Source organism: Gopherus flavomarginatus, chromosome 8 (assembly GCF_025201925.1).
Source record: "Gopherus flavomarginatus isolate rGopFla2 chromosome 8, rGopFla2.mat.asm, whole genome shotgun sequence".
Classification (NCBI taxonomy): Eukaryota; Metazoa; Chordata; order Testudines; family Testudinidae; genus Gopherus; species Gopherus flavomarginatus.
The window spans coordinates 109,291,748-109,314,431 of record NC_066624.1 but is presented as its reverse complement, the minus strand read 5'-3'; the positions used below and the strand labels follow the sequence as shown (position 1 = coordinate 109,314,431).

Below are 22,684 nucleotides of genomic sequence, written 5' to 3'. Positions count from 1 at the left end.
TTTGTTTAAACTCTACCCTTCTATTCCTTTTTGGGGTTTCACAAATTTAATGCAATATTTTAGTGTTTGGTGTCCCTTTTGTAAGGGTAAATACTACTTTCATATAAGAAAGGGTAATATGCTAAGTTTTTCCTAACCCTCCCAGACTCTGGATTTTAATGTCATATACCTTGCCCCTAAAGGGTTTCCTCAGCCTTTTTAAGAAGCAGCCACACAGGTAAACTATCAAATGACCCTTGTTTGTCTATACCAAAGAGAAATCAAGGATGAGCCTGATTTGAAGTAAAGTCAAATATCTTGAGTGACATTGAAGCCGGGGAAGAATTGCTGGGATAAGTGGCCCACATTTTGCAGACATGTAAGCACATGCTCAACTTTATGTACAAGAGTAATCCCACTGGCTTCAATGAGACTGCTAGCATGTGTAAAAGTCATGCATGTGCATAATTATCTGTAGGATGACTGCCAAATTGGAGCATCCTCATTTGTGCATTCACACCCTTAGTGGAAACAAAGCACCTGTTCAAAATTGTACAGGTAAAATTACCTTTAATTCCATGAGCTAGTGGATTTTCAACTGTTTCATAGCAATTGGACTTAGATATAGCCAGATAAAAGGAATTATTGGCTTGCTGCATCCACAAATGCCTATGGTGCAAAGTAGTTTTAATACTCTCTTGCTTAGACGATGGATTCAATTTTTTTAAAACTGGTTTCTTTGTACTTTTTCTGAAATTCTGAGTAAACAAGTTGTTTACCCAAGAGTTTAACATTGAGAACATTTGACAGTGGAAGGACTTTCTTTCATATAGCAGTTTTAAAGTCAAAATGCATCCTTGACACTGTTCAGTACTTAACCCTTTATTTTTAACTTTGAAAACGTACCTAGCAAAAATTTAATTAAATTTCATGGGTGTTAAGGTTTTTTAAATTACCAGTAGAAATTTTGTTGAAAAAAGTCCCTCTGTTAGAATTTAGGTAATGTGGTGTTAGTCATCCTGTTTCAGTGCATACATTTCCTGTGTATCAGGATGCAACACAGATGCAAAACATTGATGCAATGCATCATGAAAAGCTAGTTTGTATTTAATGAGAGAAATGGCTTTACACTGTACCTTTTGATATTTTTTTTGGAGAAGTTACTACATTTGGATCTATTCTGAAGCTTGTTGGTTTTTTAAATAAAATGTTACAGGTTTCACATTTTGTGCCTGCTTATAAACCTTTGGCCAGTACATTGATAAATTATGCAGATTTCAAACGTCACACAAGGGAGAATTCAGTTCTTGTTAACTGTAGCTCTTAACCTTCTGTATGTTCCTTGAAACATTTTAACATAAAGAAATCTGCACTCTTGAGTCAGCCTACATCCTGAGATGTGACCAGCACTTCCTGCTGCTGTATTGTGTGAACTATGAATTTCATTTGATGAATACATTAATTAAAACTGACGTTTTTGAGCCTTCTCTTAGCAAGTACCATCTAACTGAAAAGTGATGTAGTCTGTGATACGCTGCCAGCTGAAGATTTATCTGCACATAAACCACTTTTCATGTTGCTTTAGTATGGTTCATTAATCAGAAGATAAACTTTAATCTAAACCAGCAGTACAGGATCAGTGTGTTTGTCCCAGACAGATTCCCCTTCAGTCTCAAATGAGGTCACTTTTCAGTGAGATGCCAGCAGGCGATTTGATTTGCCATAAAACTGCCACTTTTAATTCCTGCTGTAGACAAACTATAGCCTTTAGATATGGTTGACAAAATTTCAACTGTGGCGAGTACCTGGCCAGGCCCCTGGATTATCTTAAATTCCCTGCTTTTCCATTACCAGCTAAAACCTGAATGATGAGCTTGTTCAGATATTATCCGACGAGACATGGGCACTGGTTTTTACTGCAAAATAGCATATCTGTCCTTCCTGAAAGATCAAGGTGAGCTTTTGTGCAGCATTTCAAATTACAGGGCCAGAGTGAGTCTTTTATTTTTGACTGGTGGCTGGGGTAGACCTTAATGTTTGAAAGGGTTGCCCTTATCCCTAGTTCACAAAGCAACACACCTAATTCACATTCAGAATTCCCATCAATAAGAAGCAATCTGGGAGGATGTATTGACACTGCTTAAGTAACCTAATCCAATACTTTTGTCTCACCTGAACTGCCCCCCCAATATATTTTTATAGCTTGTGGACCAGATATCATTAGTGATCAGTGGAAGAAGTTACTTGCAGATCCTATAGGTGCTAAACAAGTATGTGTTGAAACTTATCCTCCTTTAAAAAAAAAAAAAAAAAGTTAGAATGACAGTGACCACTGGATTTAAACAGTGATAGAGCAAAGGTTTAGGATCTGGATCAAACTAAACTAACATCTGTTGCTTTTCCATATCAAAAACTGGCCAGAAATCTTTGCTTGTGAATAAAGGGATATGTAATCACTTCTCCACTAGAGTTGCATTAAATCTGCAATTCCAAAAATAACTGCAGCCATATAAGGATAGTAAGTTTTGTAGTGTTTGGGAGTTCGTGTGCCAAAGGCAAAAGAATCTTGTAGCGAAGATTCTGAGCTGTGGCCTCAGAGAGCAGCCTACTGCAAAACCCACCATCTCTCGTGTAGCATGTTCATATCTACTAAGTGTGGAAGCCCTGCAGGTGAATACTGGCATTAAAAACAGTAGGACACGGCCTCCGCTATTGTAAACCAGCAGAGCTCTGCTGAGTCCAGTGGAGCTGTACCTATTTATACTTGTTGAAAATCTAGCCCATGACTCAAATACTTTCTGGGGCCTAAATCTATATAAAACCTCATTGTTAAATCAAATTAATGTACATTACAGCTGCAACTCTACTTCTCTGGCACCCTCATGAAGAGGCTTTCTATATTGAACAACCCTTTCCATTGCTGTAGGTAATCCCCTCTCCAAAGGGCGGTAGCTAGGTTGCTGGAGTAATTCGCATATCTCAGCAGTGTAGCTAGGTTAATCTGAATGTGAAGTGTAGACCAGCCCTGAATCGAAGTGGGTGAGTATGTCTGGGAGTTTTTATGATGAGAGAACTGCACTGACAGCACCACTCCTGGATTAGGGCATAAGCACTATAGATTTTGTGTCTAGGACCCCACCATGGGGGGGCGGGCAGGAGTGCATGTTAACACCTCAGTTTCTGTTTAAAAGAAAAGATTTAAACTTACCTAATTTGGTTACCCTTGCTTATCTGTACTGGGTGCAGCCAGCCTGTCCTAAGAGGCTATTTCACCCCTCTCACAATTCTTATGTGTTTCATTGAATGGTTAACTGCAGGGCCTATTTCCTTAGGGCCCTCTGCAGCAGCAGGCTCATGGAGGCCTCTAACCTTGAGGAGACAGAAGAGTGCAGTGGACTAGGCCTGCTCAGGCAGTTGCATCCTGGCTGTTAGTCCCCCCAGGTTCCATTCTGAGGGGGAGGGGGCAGGCAGAGGTTCCCTGGGGCCGGATAGCAAGTGTAAAAGAGCAGGACCTGGGTGGGAGGTAATAGGTGCCTATATAAGAAAAAGCCCCTCAACTGGGGACTGTCCCTATAAAATTGGCACATCTGGTCCCCCTACGTGGGGCTCCCCCTGTTTCTCAGGGAGGAGGAAGGTGGGGCTCCTGTCACTCGCTGAGGGGGTGGGGAGGGGAATGGGATCAGAGCCCTAGGAACCTGCTATCCTGCAGTGCCTAGAGAGCAGAGGCTTGCTGCTTCTCCAGCCGCGCATGCCCGCTTCATGCTGTCAGTCCCTGTGCAGTGGTCGCCACCCTCGCCCTCCGAGCATGCGCTCTCGTTGCCCCTTCCCCGGGCTCCGCGCCTGCGCACTGCGCAGAGGAGCCGGAGCTCTGTGGCTGTGGCGGCGGCAGGGGGGGAAATGGCGGCCGTGGTGCTGGTGTCCGTGGAGAGCGGCTCGGGGATGATGCCGGCCGGGAGCCCGGCTGCGTGCGGGCCTCCCGCGGGTCCCTGTGGGCCGGGCTCGTGGAGCCGTTCCCTGGACCGGGCCCTGGAGGAGGCGGCGGTGAGCGGGTCCCTGAGCCTGAGCGGCAGGAAGCTGCGGGACTATCCGCGGGGCAGCGCCGCCAACCACGACCTGAGCGACACCACGCAGGCCGGTGAGCGCGGGGCGGGAGGGGGGCGCCGCCGTGTGCGGGACCGTAACTGCCATCTTCCGCGCGCCACACCCCCGTCCCGCCCTGCCCCCAGCGCCGCCCGGGCGCGGCCCGGCCGCCGGTCAGTGCGGGGAGCCCGGGGCGCGGGTTTGGCCGGGCTCTGGAGCGGGGGCGCGGCCCGCTCCGAAGTCACTTCGGAGTAGATGAGCTGCCTTGGCTTGCCTACTCCAGCCCCTGAGCCGCTCCGCCTGCCTGACTTCACGCCCTCGAGACTCGAGGCGGGATGGGGGCGAGTTGGCTTGGAGGAGCCAGGAGTAGCTTGCCAGCCCGATGAGCTGTCAGGCTCACCAGCGGTGTCTGGCTGGCCTTTATTTTTCAGGGCGTTGGTTTCCCTTTTTAATGGGCTAGATTTAAAAAATGTATTCAAGCTAATGTTCAAATGATATGATATACCGATTAAGGAAATAGTGTCTGAACTAAAGTAGCCACAGGTCCGCTGAGTCCCACTGCTGAATATTGTGGTTTTATAATCACACGTTGCTTTAAAAAAAAAAAGCTTTCTCTGGCTGTGGGAAAGATTCACACTGACAGGTGAAACTGACAACACTGTCAAAGGTGTTCAATAAAGTACCTATAAAATACTTCTTGCTCTGTTCTCTCAGTTATGTTAATCTTAGATGTTACTTGTAGCCAGAGGCAAAACCTTTTCAGGCAGAAATGTTTGTCTTTTACATGTGTTTTTTGGATAAAATAATGAAAATATTGGATAGGAAAGGGATATCAAGGAATATTATGTAAGGAATGCTTATGAAATTATTGCCTGGAATGTAGAACTTGTGTTTTATTAAAGCATTGTACAGAGGGAATTTTCGCTACATTTATTTTACTGTCTGGTTGTATAAACAATGTCATAGCATGGCTGAAGCCTTCCAAGATTAGGTGTTAGCCTTCAACTTCAATTTCTTTTATGTATTCATTTTTGTTCATTGTTGATATTTGAGCTAATCTCTTTCTCATTTCTCTGTAAATTAGTTTGTAATGCCTTGGTTCCAAGGACACTAGCTAAAAATAAACTGTACTGTGTTTTATTTTAAATACCTTCCAAATCTATCAAGTATGTTCACAAGTGTATGGCTGTGTTGACCGGATGTTAGTTTATTTAAATCTTTCTGAGTTGAAGCCCTCTTTATATGGTTTAACTTTATATTCTGTATGCCATGTTGTATTTGGGAAAAAAATCATTAAGGATGATTACAGATAGTAATAAAGAAGCCATGCTGCTCAGGAAAAATCTGGCTTGTTTATTTAATTAATATATCTCAATGAACAGATAAAATATTTTATTCATACCATAATAAGAAACAATCTTGTACAGAAGAGTATGTAAATATAATCAGAGAATGAATGCTCAGTTGTCTAGTCTGTATGTATAAATGCAACTAATGAATAAGGTTGAAAAATCTGTGAAGGGGTTGTCGTTTTTATTGTTTAGAGTGCTGTTCATTTATTGTACTTTTAAAAACAATTATGGGAATTCTTGTTTCCACAAATGTTCCTCTCTATTGTGATTAATATTTGCATTGTAATTGTTCAAGAACCAACTATATGATTTCCTGAGGTTACTTCCAACCCTAATAATCTATGATTCTATGGTTGTAATAAATAGCAACGCACACCATACACTTCATGCATTGTCATAACAATGAGCAATGAAACTTTCTAAATAGCGAATGGAAAGCTGTGTATCTTCCTTCTTCCCCAAGTGAAAAACTGTGCTTAAATCTAATTCGGGAAGTCCAGTACAGGTATCTGCTTCCATTTTTGGTGGAGTATATTTTATGATGATTCTTTATTTTGGATGAGGCTTGAGTATGGGAGAAAAATATTCAGATGTTAGGAACAGCTGTATGATGTCAATTATGCACTCAGCATAGACTTATTTCAACTTCTCTCTCTTCGTCTCACATCGATTTCTTTTGAGTGAAATGTCGTACTTAATTCTATTACAATCATGTGGCGTCTACTTACATATAGTGCCCATAGTGTGCTAGGAGCTCCACATACCTAAAAAAGACAATCTTGTACCTTGAAGATTTACAGCTAAGGCTCCCAATCCTGAAAAAACATATGCATGTACGTAACTTTTATGTGCAGTTAGTAGTCCCATCAAAGTCAATAGGACTAGACTACTCACATTGTATAAAGATAAGTACATGTGTATGGGCTTGTCTACACAAAAGTTTGACTTTCACTGTACTGAAATAGATAAAAGCAGTAAACCTGCCTAGTATGGATGCAGTTATACTGGTATAACGTCTTACCATATAGGAAGGGGAATAATCTGTACCAGTATAAAGCACTTCTGTTGCTATGACTGCATCCATGCTACGGTCATACTAGTATAACTATATTGGTTTTAAAAAAATGGACCCCTAACTGACGTAGTTATACCATACAAAAACTCTGTATAGACCAGGCCTAAATCTTCACAGGTTCAGTGGCCTTGACTGCAAGATCTGATATGACAAGTGAACCTAAAAAAGGAGTTGGGGTCAGTGGGGGAAGTCTTAGGATAGAGAGAGTACAGATGTGAGATCAAATTTACTTGGATAATCAATGTAAGTCTTGAAATTGGTATTTTTATTCTGTAAAGGGGAAGAAGTCATAAAACAAATGTATTTTACTACTGCGGTACTTTGCAAAAAGCAAGGTTCTGTGAAACCTTGACTCCCTAATTCACTTTCTAAAACCCTGTTGTTTCTCAAGCTGTGTTAATTAGAACAGTAGATGCAGTTAATATAAAACTATGAATTCATTGTATTTTCCAATTCTGTTCATGGATTGGGTGAATGTCATAGTGGTTTCATGTTAGTGTAGTAAATGCAGTCATGATTCACACCAAGTCTAAAGCTAAAAAACACCGTGGAAACAGAAGTTAATAAATTTCATTACTGTACCTGCTTTCAAGCAGTTCCAAGACCAACTATACTCAGCAGTTAACATTTCATTTCCTAATATCCAAAAGTAAGCCACAAATAAATAATGGATGTGATGGCACAATACTACTTTGGTTAAATTTACTCTCACTGTTTTATGTATTAAAACAATACTTAAGGTAAAGATATTTTGAGACTGCTACCCTACCATATTGTTTGTTTTGTAACATTTAATAACTTTTCCAAAAGAGATGATGTGCTACCACAGAATAAACATGGGTTCTTCTCACCAGTAGTTAGAGAGGTATTTGGGGAGTAAATTGAAAGCAGGTGTTCCTATTTACTTATAAAGAATAAACATTTTTATACTCTGAGATTCTTAATGTACTGTGTAAACCCAATAACACATTGTCTTTCAGTGATTGTTCAAGAAGTTTTATCTTACCATAGAAGTAATTGCAGGTCATGCCCAAACTACATGTGTAATGACACAAGTAATAAGAAATGTCATTGAGCGTATTTTGTGCATAAATCTCAGCAGAACTGAAACCTAAATTAGATAGATTCAGTACAGATGATTAAAGAATGAAGTGTAAAAATGGTGGCAGATAACATTGCAGTCAATTTAGTGGTGGAAAGTTGAGCAAGGTGGATTTTAAGAAAAGATTTGGAAAAGGAAGATATGTGGCATATGAGCAGACGAGGGAGATTCTTCTAAGCCAAGCATTTAGTATGGTTTCAAAGTGAATGTGAAACAGTACCATACCAGGTCCTTTATTTCATGAGGAACTTCAGTATCTAAATCACATCAGACAATATTTTTGGTGAGACTCAAAACAATAACAATGAAAACTGTCAGTGTAGATTGATATGGTTTTAAGCAAGATTAATGCTTCCGTTATTTACTTTTTTATTTAATTTATAAAATGTATCTGTTACCTTAAGACTCAATTTTTTTATTAACTGGAAACTATTAATTGAATTCCTGAGACTAATTAAAAAAACTATTAATTGAATTCCTGAGACTAATTAAAAAAAAATCAAGCTTCTGATAGCACAGTGTAAACAGCATTTATAGATTATATTTTACTTGAAAAATAACTAGAGTTTTTCTGTTCTCATCTGATGTTGAGAAGAGCAGCAACTACAATCATGCACAGACACGTCCTTATACTCTACCATTCTTCTCTGTGCACAATGCAGCCTTGCTGCTGCTGTTGTTACTAGTAATATCTCCTGCAGGTACGCAAGCTCCCCTCAGAACAGTGCCGTAATTGTCGTACTACTGCATGAGGCAGGAAGTGAAATTGGTCATCAATAAAACAGTAAAGCTGACAACACACAGTGTAAACAAATTGGAAAAAAAATCATTTTTTCTAGCTTCCTTCAGATACAGCAGTCTTGAATATTACTTGTAACTAGTAGGTACAAAACTTTCATGTAGAAAAGTGACATTCAAGTTGACAGTGCATCTTTAATCAAACAAATTAATTTAGCATCGTGCAGTCAACAACTGGCTGGAGCAGCTTTATTCCTTAAATCAACAAATTGGTGCAGTTACACTTAAAAACAAATGTGCAGGTAACATCCCCAGCCCGCTCCCTGAACAATAATAATAACAAAACACCTGTCAGATCTAACTTACTTCCTGTAAAAACACTAAATAAACAGGTAAAATTTCACCATGTTCTGAGAGCTAACATATTTCTGTTTTGGACCAGTGAGAGAGTGAGGACCATATTCTGAGTCCAAAGGTCATTTGCCACCAGAGGTTCAAATTTAGTACTGTTACTGAGAGCTTGTTAGCTAGTCCCAGCTGGTGTGGCAGTAGGGAGTGGTGGTCTTTCAGGTATCTATGACCTACATAAGGCTTTAAAGATCAAAATCAACACTTTGGCCATGTCTACATCTAAAATTTTGCAGCGCTGGTTGTTACAGCTGTATTAGTACAGCTGTATAGGGCCAGCGCTGCAGAGTGGCCACACTTACAGCAACCAGCGCTGCAAGTGGTGTTAGATGTGGCCACACTGCAGCGCTGTTGGGCGGCTTCAAGGGGTTTTGGGGAAGGCGAGAGCAAACCGGGGAAGGAGACCAGCTTCGCCGCGGTTTGCTCTCGCGTTCCGCGAACCACCCTGCAAACCGCAGGGAAGGAGACCTGCTTGTTCGGGGAACGCGAGAGCAAACCGCGGCGAAGCTGGTCTCCTTCCCCGGTTTGCTCTCGCGTTCCGCGAACCACCCTGCAAACCGCAGGGAAGGAGACCTGCTTGCTCGGGGGTTCGGCGAACGCGAGAGCAAACCGGGGAAGGAGACCAGCTTCGCCGCGGTTTGCTCTCACGTTCCCCGAACAAGCAGGTCTCCTTCCCTGCGGTTTGCAGGGTGGTTCGCGGAACGCGAGAGCAAACCGCGGCGAAGCTGGTCTCCTTCCCCGGTTTGCTCTCGCGTTCGCCGAACCCCCGAGCAAGCAGGTCTCCTTCCCTGCGGTTTGCAGGGTGGTTCGCGGAACGCGAGAGCAAACCGCGGCGAAGCTGGTCTCCTTCCCCGGTTTGCTCTCGCCTTCCCGGAACCACCCAGCAAACCTCAGGGAAGGAGACCTGCTTGCTCGGGGTTCGGGGAACGCGAGAGCAAGCCGGGGAAGGAGACCAGCTTGATTACCAGAGGCTTCCTCAGGTATGCTGGGATACCTGCTTATTCCACGGAGGTCAAGAAAAGCGCTGGTAAGTGACTATACTTGATTACCAGCGCTGGATCACCAGCGCTGGATCCTCTACACCCGAGACAAAACGGGAGTACGGCCAGCGCTGCAAACAGGGAGTTGCAGCGCTGGTGGTGCCCTGCAGATGTGTACACCTCCTAAGTTGCAGCGCTGTAACTCCCTCACCAGCGCTGCAACTTTCTGATGTAGACAAGCCCTTTGATTTGTACCCAGAACTGAGGAGCAAACTATTGAAATGTTTGAAGCAAAAGTGTGTTGCTCTTGTTTGTTTTTGTATTTTAATCAGGATTAGTTACTTTGTGTTAGGCAATGTACAACTGATGATCAGATAGTAAAAGTCTGCCCCCAAAAGCTTTAAATCTAATTAAAGATGAAATTAAACACCCTACTTGCCACAGTTTGCCTAGATTTTCAAGAGGAGATAGAACAGGGGTTCTCAAACTCAGGGTGGGGTTATGAAGTTATTACCTGGGGGATCATAAGCTGTCAGCCTCCACCCACAAACCCTCTTTCACCTCCAGCATTTATAATAGTGTTAAATAATAAAAAGAAATGTTTTAATTTATAAAGGGAGTTGCACTCAGAAGCTTACTGTGTAAAATATAAATATAAAACTTACTGTGTAAAATATAAATATAAAACCAAAATAAAACTTTGAGAATCACTGGGATAGAACATATTGCAATAATCCAGTCTGGTGTTCACAAAGACACGGATGGTAATGGTAAGGTTCACATCCATGAAAGAAGATGTGGCAATTAGCATGCCAAGTACAGATGAAAAAAGGAACTGTGGCCAGTCCAAGCCTTCTGGAATTCAATTGGGGTACAGAAATCCTCAAAAATTACAAACCTTATTGATGTAAATTATTACCGTATTAACGGTGCAAGCACTATCTCTGTTATCTCCAGATCTCTCCCCCCTCAACCAGCCAGCATCATCTCCATTTTATCTGATGAACATATATATGTATATAGGACAACAAACCGTCTGGGTCACATGGAAAGGAGACTTGCATATTGTCACTAGGGTGACCAGATGTTCTGATTTTATAGGACAGAATCCTGTGGCACCTTATAGACTAACAGACGTTTTGGAGCATGAGCTTTCGTGGGTGAATACCCACTTCGTCGGATGCATGCATCTGACGAAGTGGGTATTCACCCGCGAAAGCTCATGCTCCAAAATGTCTGTTAGTCTATAAGGTGCCACAGGATTCTTTGCTGCTTTTGCAGATCCAGACTAACACGGCTACCCCTCTGATACTTGATTTTATAGGGACAGTCCTGATTTTTGGGTCTTTTTCTTATAGAGGCTCCTGTTACCCCCCCACCCTGTCCCGATTTTTCACATTTGCTGTCTGGTCACCGTAGTTGTCACTGGTGTCATCACAATCCATAGTACATAGGTAGGGCCCTACCAAATTGATGGCCATGAAAAGCTCATCACACACCATGAAATCTGGTCTCCCCCTGTGAAATTTGGCCTTCTGTGTGCTTTTACCCTAAGCTATACAGATTTCACTGGGGAGACCAGCGTTTCTCAAATTGGGGGTCTGACCCAAAAGGGAGTTGCAGAGGGGGCGCAAGGTTATTTTAGGGGGATTATGGTATTGCCACCCTTACTTCTGTGTTACCTTCAGAAATGGGCAGCTGGAGAGTGGCAGCTGTTGACCGAGGGACCCGTTTTGCAGGCAGCAGCACAGAAATAAGGGTGGCAGTGCCATACCATGCCATCCTTCCTTCTGCAGTGCTACTGGTGGCGACTCTGCCTTCAATGCTTGGCTCCTGGCCAGAAGCCCTTGCTCTCCAGCTGTCCAGCTCTGAAGGCAGGGTTGCCACCAGCAGCAGTGCAGAAATAAGGGTAGCAGAACTGCAACTACCCACAACTCTTTTTTGGGTCAGGATCCCTACTATTACAACACTGTGAAATTTCAGATTTAAATAGCTGAAATCACAAAATTTACTATTTTAAAAATCCTATGGCTGTGAAATTGACCAAAATGGACTCTTGAGTTTGGTAGGGCCAATACGTAAGTATCATTCCCAGTGGCCTCAATACATCAAAGAAAAGAGAACTTGCTCTATCTTACAAGAGCCACAATTACCCATGTCACTCACTGGTATAACTTTAAGGGGAAAGAATGGAAATATGTGAGTGATTCCAACATCTACTAGGATTTGAAATAGTCAACAAAACAGTATAATCTTTGCCATAAGGAAAACAGTTCATGCAATAAATATGTTCCAAGTACTATACCTACTCCAGAAACAAGATTGATAGTGTCACTCTGCCTCTATCTTCACAATAACTTTGCCTGTAATGTATGTGTGTCAGTTTCAGGATAATTGCACCTTTGACCCACCTCCGTGATCCATTCCAGGAATGCCTTTTAGGGCTGAGGCATCTAATTTTCATCCATCTCCAGACAGAACTCTGTCCCCCACTCCATTCTGGTTTTAGGCTGCAGTCTATGTTGATTGTGATTTTCCCAGAAAGCTTGTCTGCCTAGCAGCCAGCACCTCTGCTTTGCTTTCTCTCCATGAGCTATGGCTAGTAGTGTAAGGTAGCAGCTACAAGTTGTCACACACCTTTTTCTCAGCAGGTTACCTTGATTCTTAGGATAAAAGACCAAAGTTCCTATTCCTTTTCTGAATCAAAAGGAATACTCCAATCCCAAGTTTGTTCTTTGCCCCTATCTGCTGGGACTGCCCTAAACCAATATATGCAAACCACCCCAGGGACTGTTATCTGGAGCTGATTACATTCCTCAGGCACTTCAGTAATCCCCCATTCCCTCCACTGTTTTTCATGTCTGGAAGAGCTGTGGTAACATCCCAAGAAGTTGCATACAATCCCTGGCCCACAGTATGATTGTACATGTGATTGCAATCTCTGTCCCAGTGCGTTTTTGCAATTTTAATTGCAAACAGTTGACCAGCCATCCACTAAAATCTGTCCAGAGTCAGGACCACCTTTTTAAACTGTATACCATTAACAAAGTCAGATAAAATATTTTGGTAATGCAAGAAACAGGACTAAAATATTAGCAAAACACACATTGTAAGGTTACATATGCTGAGGCAGATTAATGTAATTGGCTTTGTTTTACAGCTGTTCTATAGGCTGTCTTCACCGTATTTTTATCAGTTGCTGACATTTTAGTTGAGATTATCTAATGAAATATAAAGTGTCTTGAGAAACTAAGTATGGCTCATGTAATTAAGAAATGTTGGCAAAAATATTTATTCTTAAAGCCACAAAACCAGAGTAATAATCCTACTAAAATTAAATAAAGGTTAAGTAAAACTCCTTTGGGTTATTATATCATGAATATTCATTTCATAATACTGTTCAGTTCAGATAAACTCAGATTAGGAGGTAGAAGTGCTGCCTCTCCACTCAAACTGTGTTCAAAATGCTAGGTTCATGTGGGTATAGCTCACCAAATCCAAGCCTGTGCAATGGTAGGGAATGGTCATTGGTGCACCGTAGTCTCTTTGTTCTCTACTTTTGGCAAATGATTGGTTAGTTTCCTGATGGCTGTAATACTTAAGTCTAATCCAGGCAGGGTGCGTTGATTTAAATCAAAGCAATCTAAATCAGTGATTCTAAATTGCCATGTGGAAAGCCTCAAAGTTGCGTGGATGTTCCTATGGTGATCAGACATCCCAGTATTATTGGGACTGTCTCGATATTAGGGGCTTTGTCTTATACAGGCACTTATTATCCCTCCCCACCCTGTCCTGATTTTTCACACTTGCTGTCTGGTCACCCTAGATATTCCCCTCATTCTATTGCCAACCCCCTTTCCTCTTCGATTGAACTTATGCTTGAAGGTAGCAAATTTGTTAGTTAATCACTGAATATTTACATTATTTTGTAACCATTTACTGTTGATCTTTTGTAAGTTTTCTGGTCAGCACATTGTTTTACAATTTGTATGCTCTAGGTTTTGGGCCAATGAGACTTTAAATGGAAAAGTGTTTCTTTGAACTGAGTTGAATTCAGTGATGTTCTACTGATGGCAGACTTAGCTCCCATGTGCTCCCATTTAGCAAAATAAATTATTTTAAGCAAGTAATTTTAAACTGATGGTTTAGGTTTAGCTGTAGACTCAAGCCGACGTAATTGGTTTCTTCAATAAAAGAAAACATCAGTAAAGAATTAGAGGTGTATGACAAACTTTACAAATTATATTGAATGTGCTAAAAATAACAGGATGTAATAGTTAACAGGGTGTAACTCTTTTCAGGGGGTTTTCTCTCTTTAATAATTAATCACCCTGGAATTTCATGCTTTATGATAGTCAAACCAATTGAATTTGTAGCTTTGTATTTACTTGAAGGTTATGGGCTTTGCAGTATACTTTCTCCTTTATCCATTGGTGTTCATGCCTCCATAGTAAAAGGTAAAACATTATCAACATTCATGCTATAAATGAGTCTTAGGGGTTTACAATGTGGGCCAAAAATTGAGTTAAAATATTTCTTTAGCTCTCTAAATTATAGGTTTTTAGAAAAGCCATTTAGTGGTATCATACAGTGTTCTTTTTTATAAAATACCTTTGCAGAGTGTAGACAAGTCTTTTTTTTAATATCTTTGTGGAAGTGGGGAAAGAGCACTCTGCTTCCACTCTGAAACCCTGAAGATTCCACCTTTTTTCCCCTTCATGCTGTCATCTTCCCTTTTTACCTTCAGAGGCTGAGGGTGTCTTTAAGGAGAGAGAATTACGATCCTTCACCAATTAGCAGTGTTACTGTAATGTAACTTCAGGCATTCAGTCCTTATCCCACATAGGATGAAAGCATGGCCCATGTAATGCTCTCAAAACTTGCCTGCTCAGAAGAGAAATAGTTTAATGGGAAATGCGCTCCTCTTAGTTTTTGCAGAAAAGATATTGGGTTGTTGAGATTATAAAGTCAAGCATTCAGATTTAAAAAAATGCCAGAATTAAGGTTGCCTCTGCAACCTTTAATTCATATCTCTGTTCATATGCATAATGATATGGTCTTTAAGTACATGATCCCATACTGTTTTTTGCACAAGATTCCTGTCTTATGCAGTGTGTGGGAAGACAGTGCTTAATTACCAAGCAGCTATTCAATATTTTGTCTTCACCTTGTGTTCAGTGAGTGGCTGTAGACTTTATTTACTACATGCTATTCAAACCCTGCACTGAAAACAGCATGATTAGTTTCCTTGTTAGCTTTTCTGTGGCACTCATCACTATAGCAAGTGCTTCACAAACATAAATTTATTCCACAACTCCCTTGTGAGATGTGGGAGGCTGGGGGTAGTATTCACATTTTACAGATAGGGAGCTGAGGCACAGAAAGATGAAGGTCAAATGTGTTTACTGATTTTGAGTGCCCAATTTGAGATGCCTAGGACCTGCTTTTTCAGAATATGTAGAATTAAATAGAACTTAATATGTCAAAGCCCAGCTCTGAGTGGTCAGCACTTCTGCAGATATGACCCTAGGGTCTCAAGTGGGCAGAAAATGAGCAGCACACGGTTGGAGAATACCTGTGAAAAGGTTGGTTTAAGTGACTTTCTAAGCATCACATAGAAATGCTGTGTCAGAGGCAGGGTTAGAATCCAGTGTCTCAGGGAAACATTCAACTGTTGTGACCATGAGACCATCCTTTCTCTACCTGTAATCCCCAACTATATTCACTGCACACCTTCCAACTTCTGCAACAAATGAGTCAGATGCGTTACAGACAGCAGCCTGCTTCACTACATAACCCTGATTCATCCCCAAAGCAGATTCGCATATTGAACAATGAAGAGAAAATACAATATTGAATAGCTGCTCATTAATTGAACACCATCCATCCTGTGCACTGAATGAGGCAAGGGTCTTGTGAGGGGAAAATAGTATGTGACTATGTAATTAAGACTTTATCGTAATGCATCTGTACAAATGGGGGCTGCATTAAGGTTGCACAGACCTTTCTGCCTGTCTTCTGCTCCATCCCCTGCATCTGTCCTGGTTCCAGTCCTGTCTTTTCCCCTCTCCTGCTTCCTTATCTCAGTCCCATTACCCTTGCTTATCCAGTCCCAGTCCTTAGGCTTCTCATCTCAGTCCCAGTTTCCTTGCCCAGTCAGTCTTAGTCTCCCTGTCAGAGTCCCAGTCTGCCTTCCTCCCAGTATTGTGTGTCTCCCACTCCTCCCATCCAGATAAGTTCTCCTCTCCTGACTGTTCATCTGATTTGTCTGCCCTTGCCCCTCTGGCCTCCAGTTTTCTGTCCACCTCCCAGTTTTATCAAGTCTATAACCCACATTTGAATGCACTTATGCAGAGGGATGAGTGTGGGGGGGTGGTTCACCAAATTTATTTCCTGCTGAGTATTTTGGAAAACGCATGGCTTCCCAACCCATAAATGTAAAATATATTTCTAATAAATTGAGGCACAAGGGTTGCCAAATCAGTACTCCAGAGGGCTGTAAGAAAGCATGCCATGTTTTAGATTCATAGGAATTACTGGCAGATGTTTCATGTCATCTCTTTGATTTTGGTGTCTGAACATGAAATGTCCTAGACAAAGACAAATTAATTTACCTCTTGTTTTGTAGAGATAAATATTCCCGGTTCATTTGAGTTATATTAGAGCGAAGTTGGTCCTTCATGAAAACTAGAGGTTAATGACATCTGACACTTCTGATTTTCTTTTACAGTATTTAAAAAAAAAATGTTATAGCAGTTCTTCTTTCACCTCACACAATTCCAGAAATCCTGAACTTTGCCTTGTCTGTTTCAGGGTTGGGAGGGGGAATTAAGTAAATATAATATTTGTACCTTATCATGATGTCATAATGTGTAAATGATTTTCCTATGTAGTAAAACCCTATTGTCTGGGGTTTATATTCAAAAGTAAATACTGTTGGTTTGAGAGTTGCCTCAGTAAATCCTCACTTGTGGGAGTTGTGCACTTGACATTAAAATGGGAATCTGCAAAGGTAATAAACTCAAACCAGGGTAGCTGGTGAGTACCTTTATTTTCTTGGAGTGAGAACTTGTTAAAGCTGTCAGAAATTATAGAAAATAATACTGGCTTATATCAGAAATGGATCCTTATGTTACTGGCAAGACAATATTCAGATTTTTGTTTTTGTAAATAGTTTGCTTTTTATTTAGTATGGTTGTTGTACCTCATCATGACGTCACGGCATCTCATATATTATCTTGTGACTGTATAGTCTGATCTGTAAGGAGCAAGGTCATGAACAGACGTCACATGGGAATGTGTGGGCTTCCCTTGAAGACTGAATGATGCTTGGCCTTTTTTCAGTCAGTTTTTTGCATCAGTCTTTCTCAAATTGCCTACAGCCTTTATTGATAGTTGCACTTCATTCAGATCCGTCCTTGGCTGTTTCTTCAAAGTTATCAGTATTTGTGAGGCACAAGTTGAGAGTCTGCTTATTGCTGTATTTAAAGCATTTATGTTGACCGCCCTTTGTGCACTTTCCAAGTTTCAGTTCACCATAGAGGATATATTTTGGGAGCCTGTCATCACCTGTTCTGATAACATGACCTGTCCATCTAAACTGAGCTTTGATAACCATTGCCTCAGTGCTGTGTATGTTACTCTTTCAAATTCTCAACAGTCAGCATATTAAAAGGTGAAACAAATTGCATAATTATAAAGAAATTTGGTAGATTTTTTTTTTAAAGCCAGGTAATTAATTTTTGGGTGGTGATGGGGCAAGTGGAAACTTAACCCTGCTTAATCCATTATTATTATTTACCAGCACTATTGAATTTCTTCTAGTCGAGTCTTAGGTCTTTATATTTAGACTGCCAATTCAAGTAATGTGTGAGTAACTGAGCACGATAATTTGAGGACCAGTTAGTTGCTTTCTGTTGTAATTGTTGAAAGCTCAGCTATGGGATAAATATTTCTGCAGATGAAAGGCCCAAAACTGAATGTGTTGATCTGCCGCACAATATCTGCTTCTTCTTTTTACTCTTCTGGCTATCCAAAGGGCAGGTGAACTTGTGCTGAGCATAGTGAAAAATTTATTCTGGATCCCATCTATGCTAAACAAGTGGGCTGGCAGATTGAGACATTTATATGTTGGACATTATCCAAGTATAATATATTGTAGGGCTCTGTTCTGCCGCTCTACAAATCTTGTTCCATTTTTCAGTGACACTTGTGTATGAGAGAATCATTATGATTAAAAATGGTGTGGGAAGAAGGAAGGTTTAGACTACCTTAATTATCTTACACTGATGCTTAAATTTGCTTCTTCAATGAGAGTGGGAAAAATCTTTCACTGTAGAGTGAACAATTTATGCTTACCATGTTAATCTTGGTTTTCCTTAATATCATTACTAATTATAAAACCAATTTGTGCTGCAGGGTTTTGCTGCCTTAGAGTTTATTGCCTCCTGTTTGATTTGTCACTGATGTCCTAATCCTGAGTAAGATATCAGTTATTTCCCTAATGGCAAACTGATGTTATGAGCACAGGATTATTCACTAAACAACTGAGGAGAAAGCAAGCAGGGCTGGGAAATACAAAGATGATGATATAACAATAGAGAGCACAGAAATACTTATTCAATACATTTTTAATGAACATTTATTGCCAGTAAACGGTGTGTGAAACATCTGTACCCTCCAACCCCTGCACGCACACAAAATGGTGCATATGGGTTTGCCTTCTGAAGTTTCTGTTCTCCTGGAGGATACTGTTTTTGATTAAACATGAGTTTGCTGAGCTCCATTTTCAGTAAAAGGTGCCGTCATGTCATTTATCATAGGACTGCATTAAACTACAAGCTTCATAGAATGATTAAAGCCACATCTGTTTTACATCTGGTTTTGGTATGTTTTTGCAATTGTTGTGAAACATTTTTCCAAAGATTTTTCTATTGAAGGTATTCTCTCAATTTTCTTTAACCCCATTCATACAGTATTGTCAAACTACATCTGTGTATGGTACAAAAATGATTTGAATGAGATGCAGAGAATTTTGGTTATACTTTGTCAATGTGTGAATAAGTAATTCTCTTTGAGTCCTTGTTGAAAATGTTAGGATCTTTCTATTCTCTCTTTTTAGTTCAGGGTTAAAAAACACAGTTCTGGTTAGGAATATCAGATTCTTGAATCTGTATTTTCATCCATACTTTCAAATCTGTAGAATTAGAGATGGATTAGATAGACCAGTGGTTTGATTCAATATGGCAGTTTCTCTGTTCCTATAAAGTCAAAAGGCTTTTTCCTCTTTAATACCTTCCTGTTTACATAATGTGTCACATTTGCTTTGATAACTAATGTATAATACTCAAAAGATATGATTTTGAGAGTCATATGGCATACAAAGAGTAGCACCAAAAATTTTATATTTGTATTGGGTTTGGCTTGTTTTATTTGACAGAATTAAAAGTATAGCACTGGGGGAAAGTTAGTAGCAGAGGCCCAAAGTATAATAGATTGTTGAAGCACATCTGCGTTTCAGTTGTTTTTGAGAACTCTGTGGCTGATTGTGATATGGTATAATATATATATATATATAGAGAGAGAGAGAGAGAGAGTTTTTAATTTACTTGCCCTATGCCTTTTTCATATTTTTTAAAATCTGGTTTACTCCATCTTGTTATAATTCTATTTTCATATGCATTGCAAGTTGAAGCATGTATATGGTGAACATAATGAATGAAAAGTCTGTTATTCTGTAATCTAGTTTTATCCTGTATCAGAGGGGTAGCCGTGTTAGTCTGGATCTGTAAAAGCAGCAAAGAATCCTGATGCTCCAAAACGTCTGTTAGTCTATAAGGTGCCACAGGATTCTTTGCTGCTTTTATAGAGTAACGGACATTTTGGAGCATGATCTTTCATAGGTGAAGTGTATTCACCCACTATAGCTCATGCTCCAGAACATCTGTTAGTCTATAAGGTGCCACAGAACTCTTTGCTGCTTTTACTAGTTTTATCCTGGGTTTTCATCATGTAGGCTCATTTCAGGGTATAATTTTGTGGCCACAAACGCCTCCACACAATATGTTTTGTAAAAACTCAGTATTTCAGAAATTGAAAATTGTGTTGGATGTAATACATTGTAGGTATTCCTGCTTTAATGCTCTTCTCACTCTGTTCACATTTAGTGTTGTCTTTACTTGATTTGAGGTCATCTGCCAGTTTGTTGATTTCATATAGGCCCAAGTGCAATAACAGTAATGAAATAAATAATTAGAAATAGCTGTTCTTGCCAAAAGCTTTATTCCCTTTGAGGTTAGACGCTTTGTATGTTTTTTTACAGTTTAAATTGCCTTTCTGCATTTTAGACAGGGTGCTTTTAGAGGAAAGGAAAGAATTGTGTTTAGGGCTATTAATTAGTTAATATTTGTACAGGACTTTGAAGTTGTAAAGTGCAGTATAAGTGCTAAATTGTTTCAAATTTACCTTCTAGTGCAGGATTTGAGTATGAATGAAGTACTGTGACTATGCACTAGTATGTAACTTTTAAAACATGTTATCTTTTCTTTTACAACTATAATTTAAAATGGGGCTCCTTTGTTTACCTGTTAAATTTTAGCTAATACAATATAATTTATATGCATTTGCTCTCAAGTGCCACTCTGGAAAAGTAGATTAGCTACCATTTTAAAAAAATCAATAGAATATTTCTACTAATATGACACACAACTTCCAATTAGTTTAAAAAATATAGTTTCATGTACTATAACTGCCTTGAATCTTGATACCAAATTTTGTAGTTTTTAAGTTGTATTTTCCTATTTTTGAAACATGTTTCTTCTCTTCTGTTAATGTGTAAAACAAGAATGGAAATTGCAAATTGACTAACTTAATCTATACAAGAAAAATAGGGAAATTGACCAAACACAAAATTCTGTCAGGTGCACAAAGTTAAATGGAAAAGATTCTTATTTCAGTTTTAATAAGCTAGATAGATTTTCAGACAGAAGTGTGATTTTTAAGTTGACTAAAACAACGAAGGATACGTCTATACTACCTGCCAGATAGGCATTAATTTATCATGTCTCATCTAGACGCGATAAATCAATCCCCGAATCGATACCCGTAATTCACCTTGGCAGGAGGAGTAAGCAGAGTTGATGGGGAAGCCGCGGCGGTTGACTCGCTGCCGTGAGGATGGCCAGGTAAGTTGAACTAAGATACTTCGACTTCAGCTACGTGAATAGCGTAACTGAAGTTGTGTATCTTAGTTTGAACCCTCCTGCTATTGTAGCCCAGGCCTAACAGATTTATTTGAGCATAAGCTTTCATGGGTAAAACCCACTTCTTCAGATGCATGAAGTGAAAGTTTGAATTGACCATGTCCCTTCAATGTAGAAGTACTTTGTTTAAGCCCTGAATATATTGAACACTTAGTAACTGGAGGTATATATTTTCCAGTGATTGTTATGAAATTTGTGAAAGTGTACCAGTTTAGGTCCAGGGACAGTACCCTGTTTAAGGGACCAATCTCCCAGCCCTGTTAGCTCTTGGGAATGGGTAAGGTGATGGGATTTTCACCGGGGTGTTTGGATTCTCCATCTTTCATATTATCCTCTGGCTAGTGGTCTGGGTGTGTGATTCAATTTAGGCTGAAAGTTAAAAGCTTGGCCTGCTGTAGCTGCTAAAAAGGAGACTTGTCTTCTCTCCTTTCACTCGTTTTGCATTCTACTTCCTGCTGCTTTAGGAATGGAGGTGGGATCTCAGTTCTACTCTGGTACCTCTACGCCATAAAATTACTCTGTTTGGTCCTCCTCGCATGGATAACTTCAGTGCTTGCTTCTGCAGAGCTTTCCCAAACAGCAGCAGCATGATATTAATGGGGTTCTTGACAGTTTTCATTGCTGCCTGCAAGGATCTGAATTGCAGCCTGGAAACTGACAAGAGTCATATTAATTTCACTGTGTTCTTGCTTGGTAAAAGAAGAGGCACTGAGCTACCTGTCTGCCGATTAAGGAAGTCAGCATTGCATCATTTTAAAAGCAGTTAATATGTGAACTGTTGTCTTCAACAATAAGAATTAGTAACATTGCCCTCACCGCTTTTTTTAAAGGTTCAGTTCTTCAGAAACTAATAGTTTAAGGTGTCCCCTCTCACTAATCTGAGTACATTGTCAAGCTCTGAATATGTCAGTGCGCTGGAAATCTTGCGTCTTTCTATTTTTTGTGTCACATCAAGAAAGAAAAACAGAGGTTCATATTCAATATCCTTGTAGTCAAAAGAAACTGAAATTTCTGAATTTCATCTGTTCTCTCTCACCATCGATTTTTTTTTTTGGCTGCATAAAGAAATCTTTTACCATTGTATTTCCTGTTTCTGCATATCTTCTTCCTTCTCCTCATTTGACTGGCACATCCTGCTTCCTGGCTGCTAATGCTGAGGTGATCTGTGGTCGTGTTTGATAGGTTCAGAGAGGAAGGTATCTGCCTCAAAAGCCAAACAATGATCATACAAAGACATCTAATTACAGGCTTGTATTCTCTAGTTTTGAGCTTTATCAGGAAAAATGAATACATCACAGGTCACTTTACTTCTTTTAAGGGTGAAATTTTTAAATTTTGTAGTACAGAAATTAATTTTGCTACTACTGGCAGTACTAGTTTGTTCAAACATTTTTGACACTTCTATGTTTGCTGCTTCACACAAAACAACAGTTTGAAGCGACACCACACATGATCTAATCTCATACAGTTTTACAGTGTAAACAGGGTCAGGGCTGATCGATACCTGTATGGGACATTTCTAAGAACTGTCCATGGATTGCAGGAATTGGCTTTTGTGGCTAAAGAGGTGGCACTTTTTGTTTGAGCCAGTGCCTCCATATGATGTTGTAGCACAAAGATGCTGGCGGTGTCCTTTCCAGTGTGAGAGAAAACAACTTGCACACAACAGTGCCTTTCATCTGAGTGTCTCAAAGTGGTTGACAAAGGTG

General features: G+C 40.1%; 1 protein-coding gene across 8 annotated transcripts in view; it reads left to right on the top strand.

Annotated features, from left to right (window-relative positions):
• Positions 1-695: 695 nt before the first annotated feature.
• LRCH3 (leucine rich repeats and calponin homology domain containing 3) overlaps positions 696-22,684 on the top strand; it is a 107,802-nt gene continuing 85,813 nt past the window's right edge. For all 8 annotated transcript variants that reach the window (XM_050963795.1, XM_050963794.1, XM_050963790.1 and 5 more), the window contains exon 1: positions 696-4,114. In XM_050963795.1, coding sequence (XP_050819752.1) covers positions 3,739-4,114 — 376 coding nt within the window. In that variant the 5' untranslated portion in view covers positions 696-3,738. The remainder of the gene's footprint in view (positions 4,115-22,684) is intronic.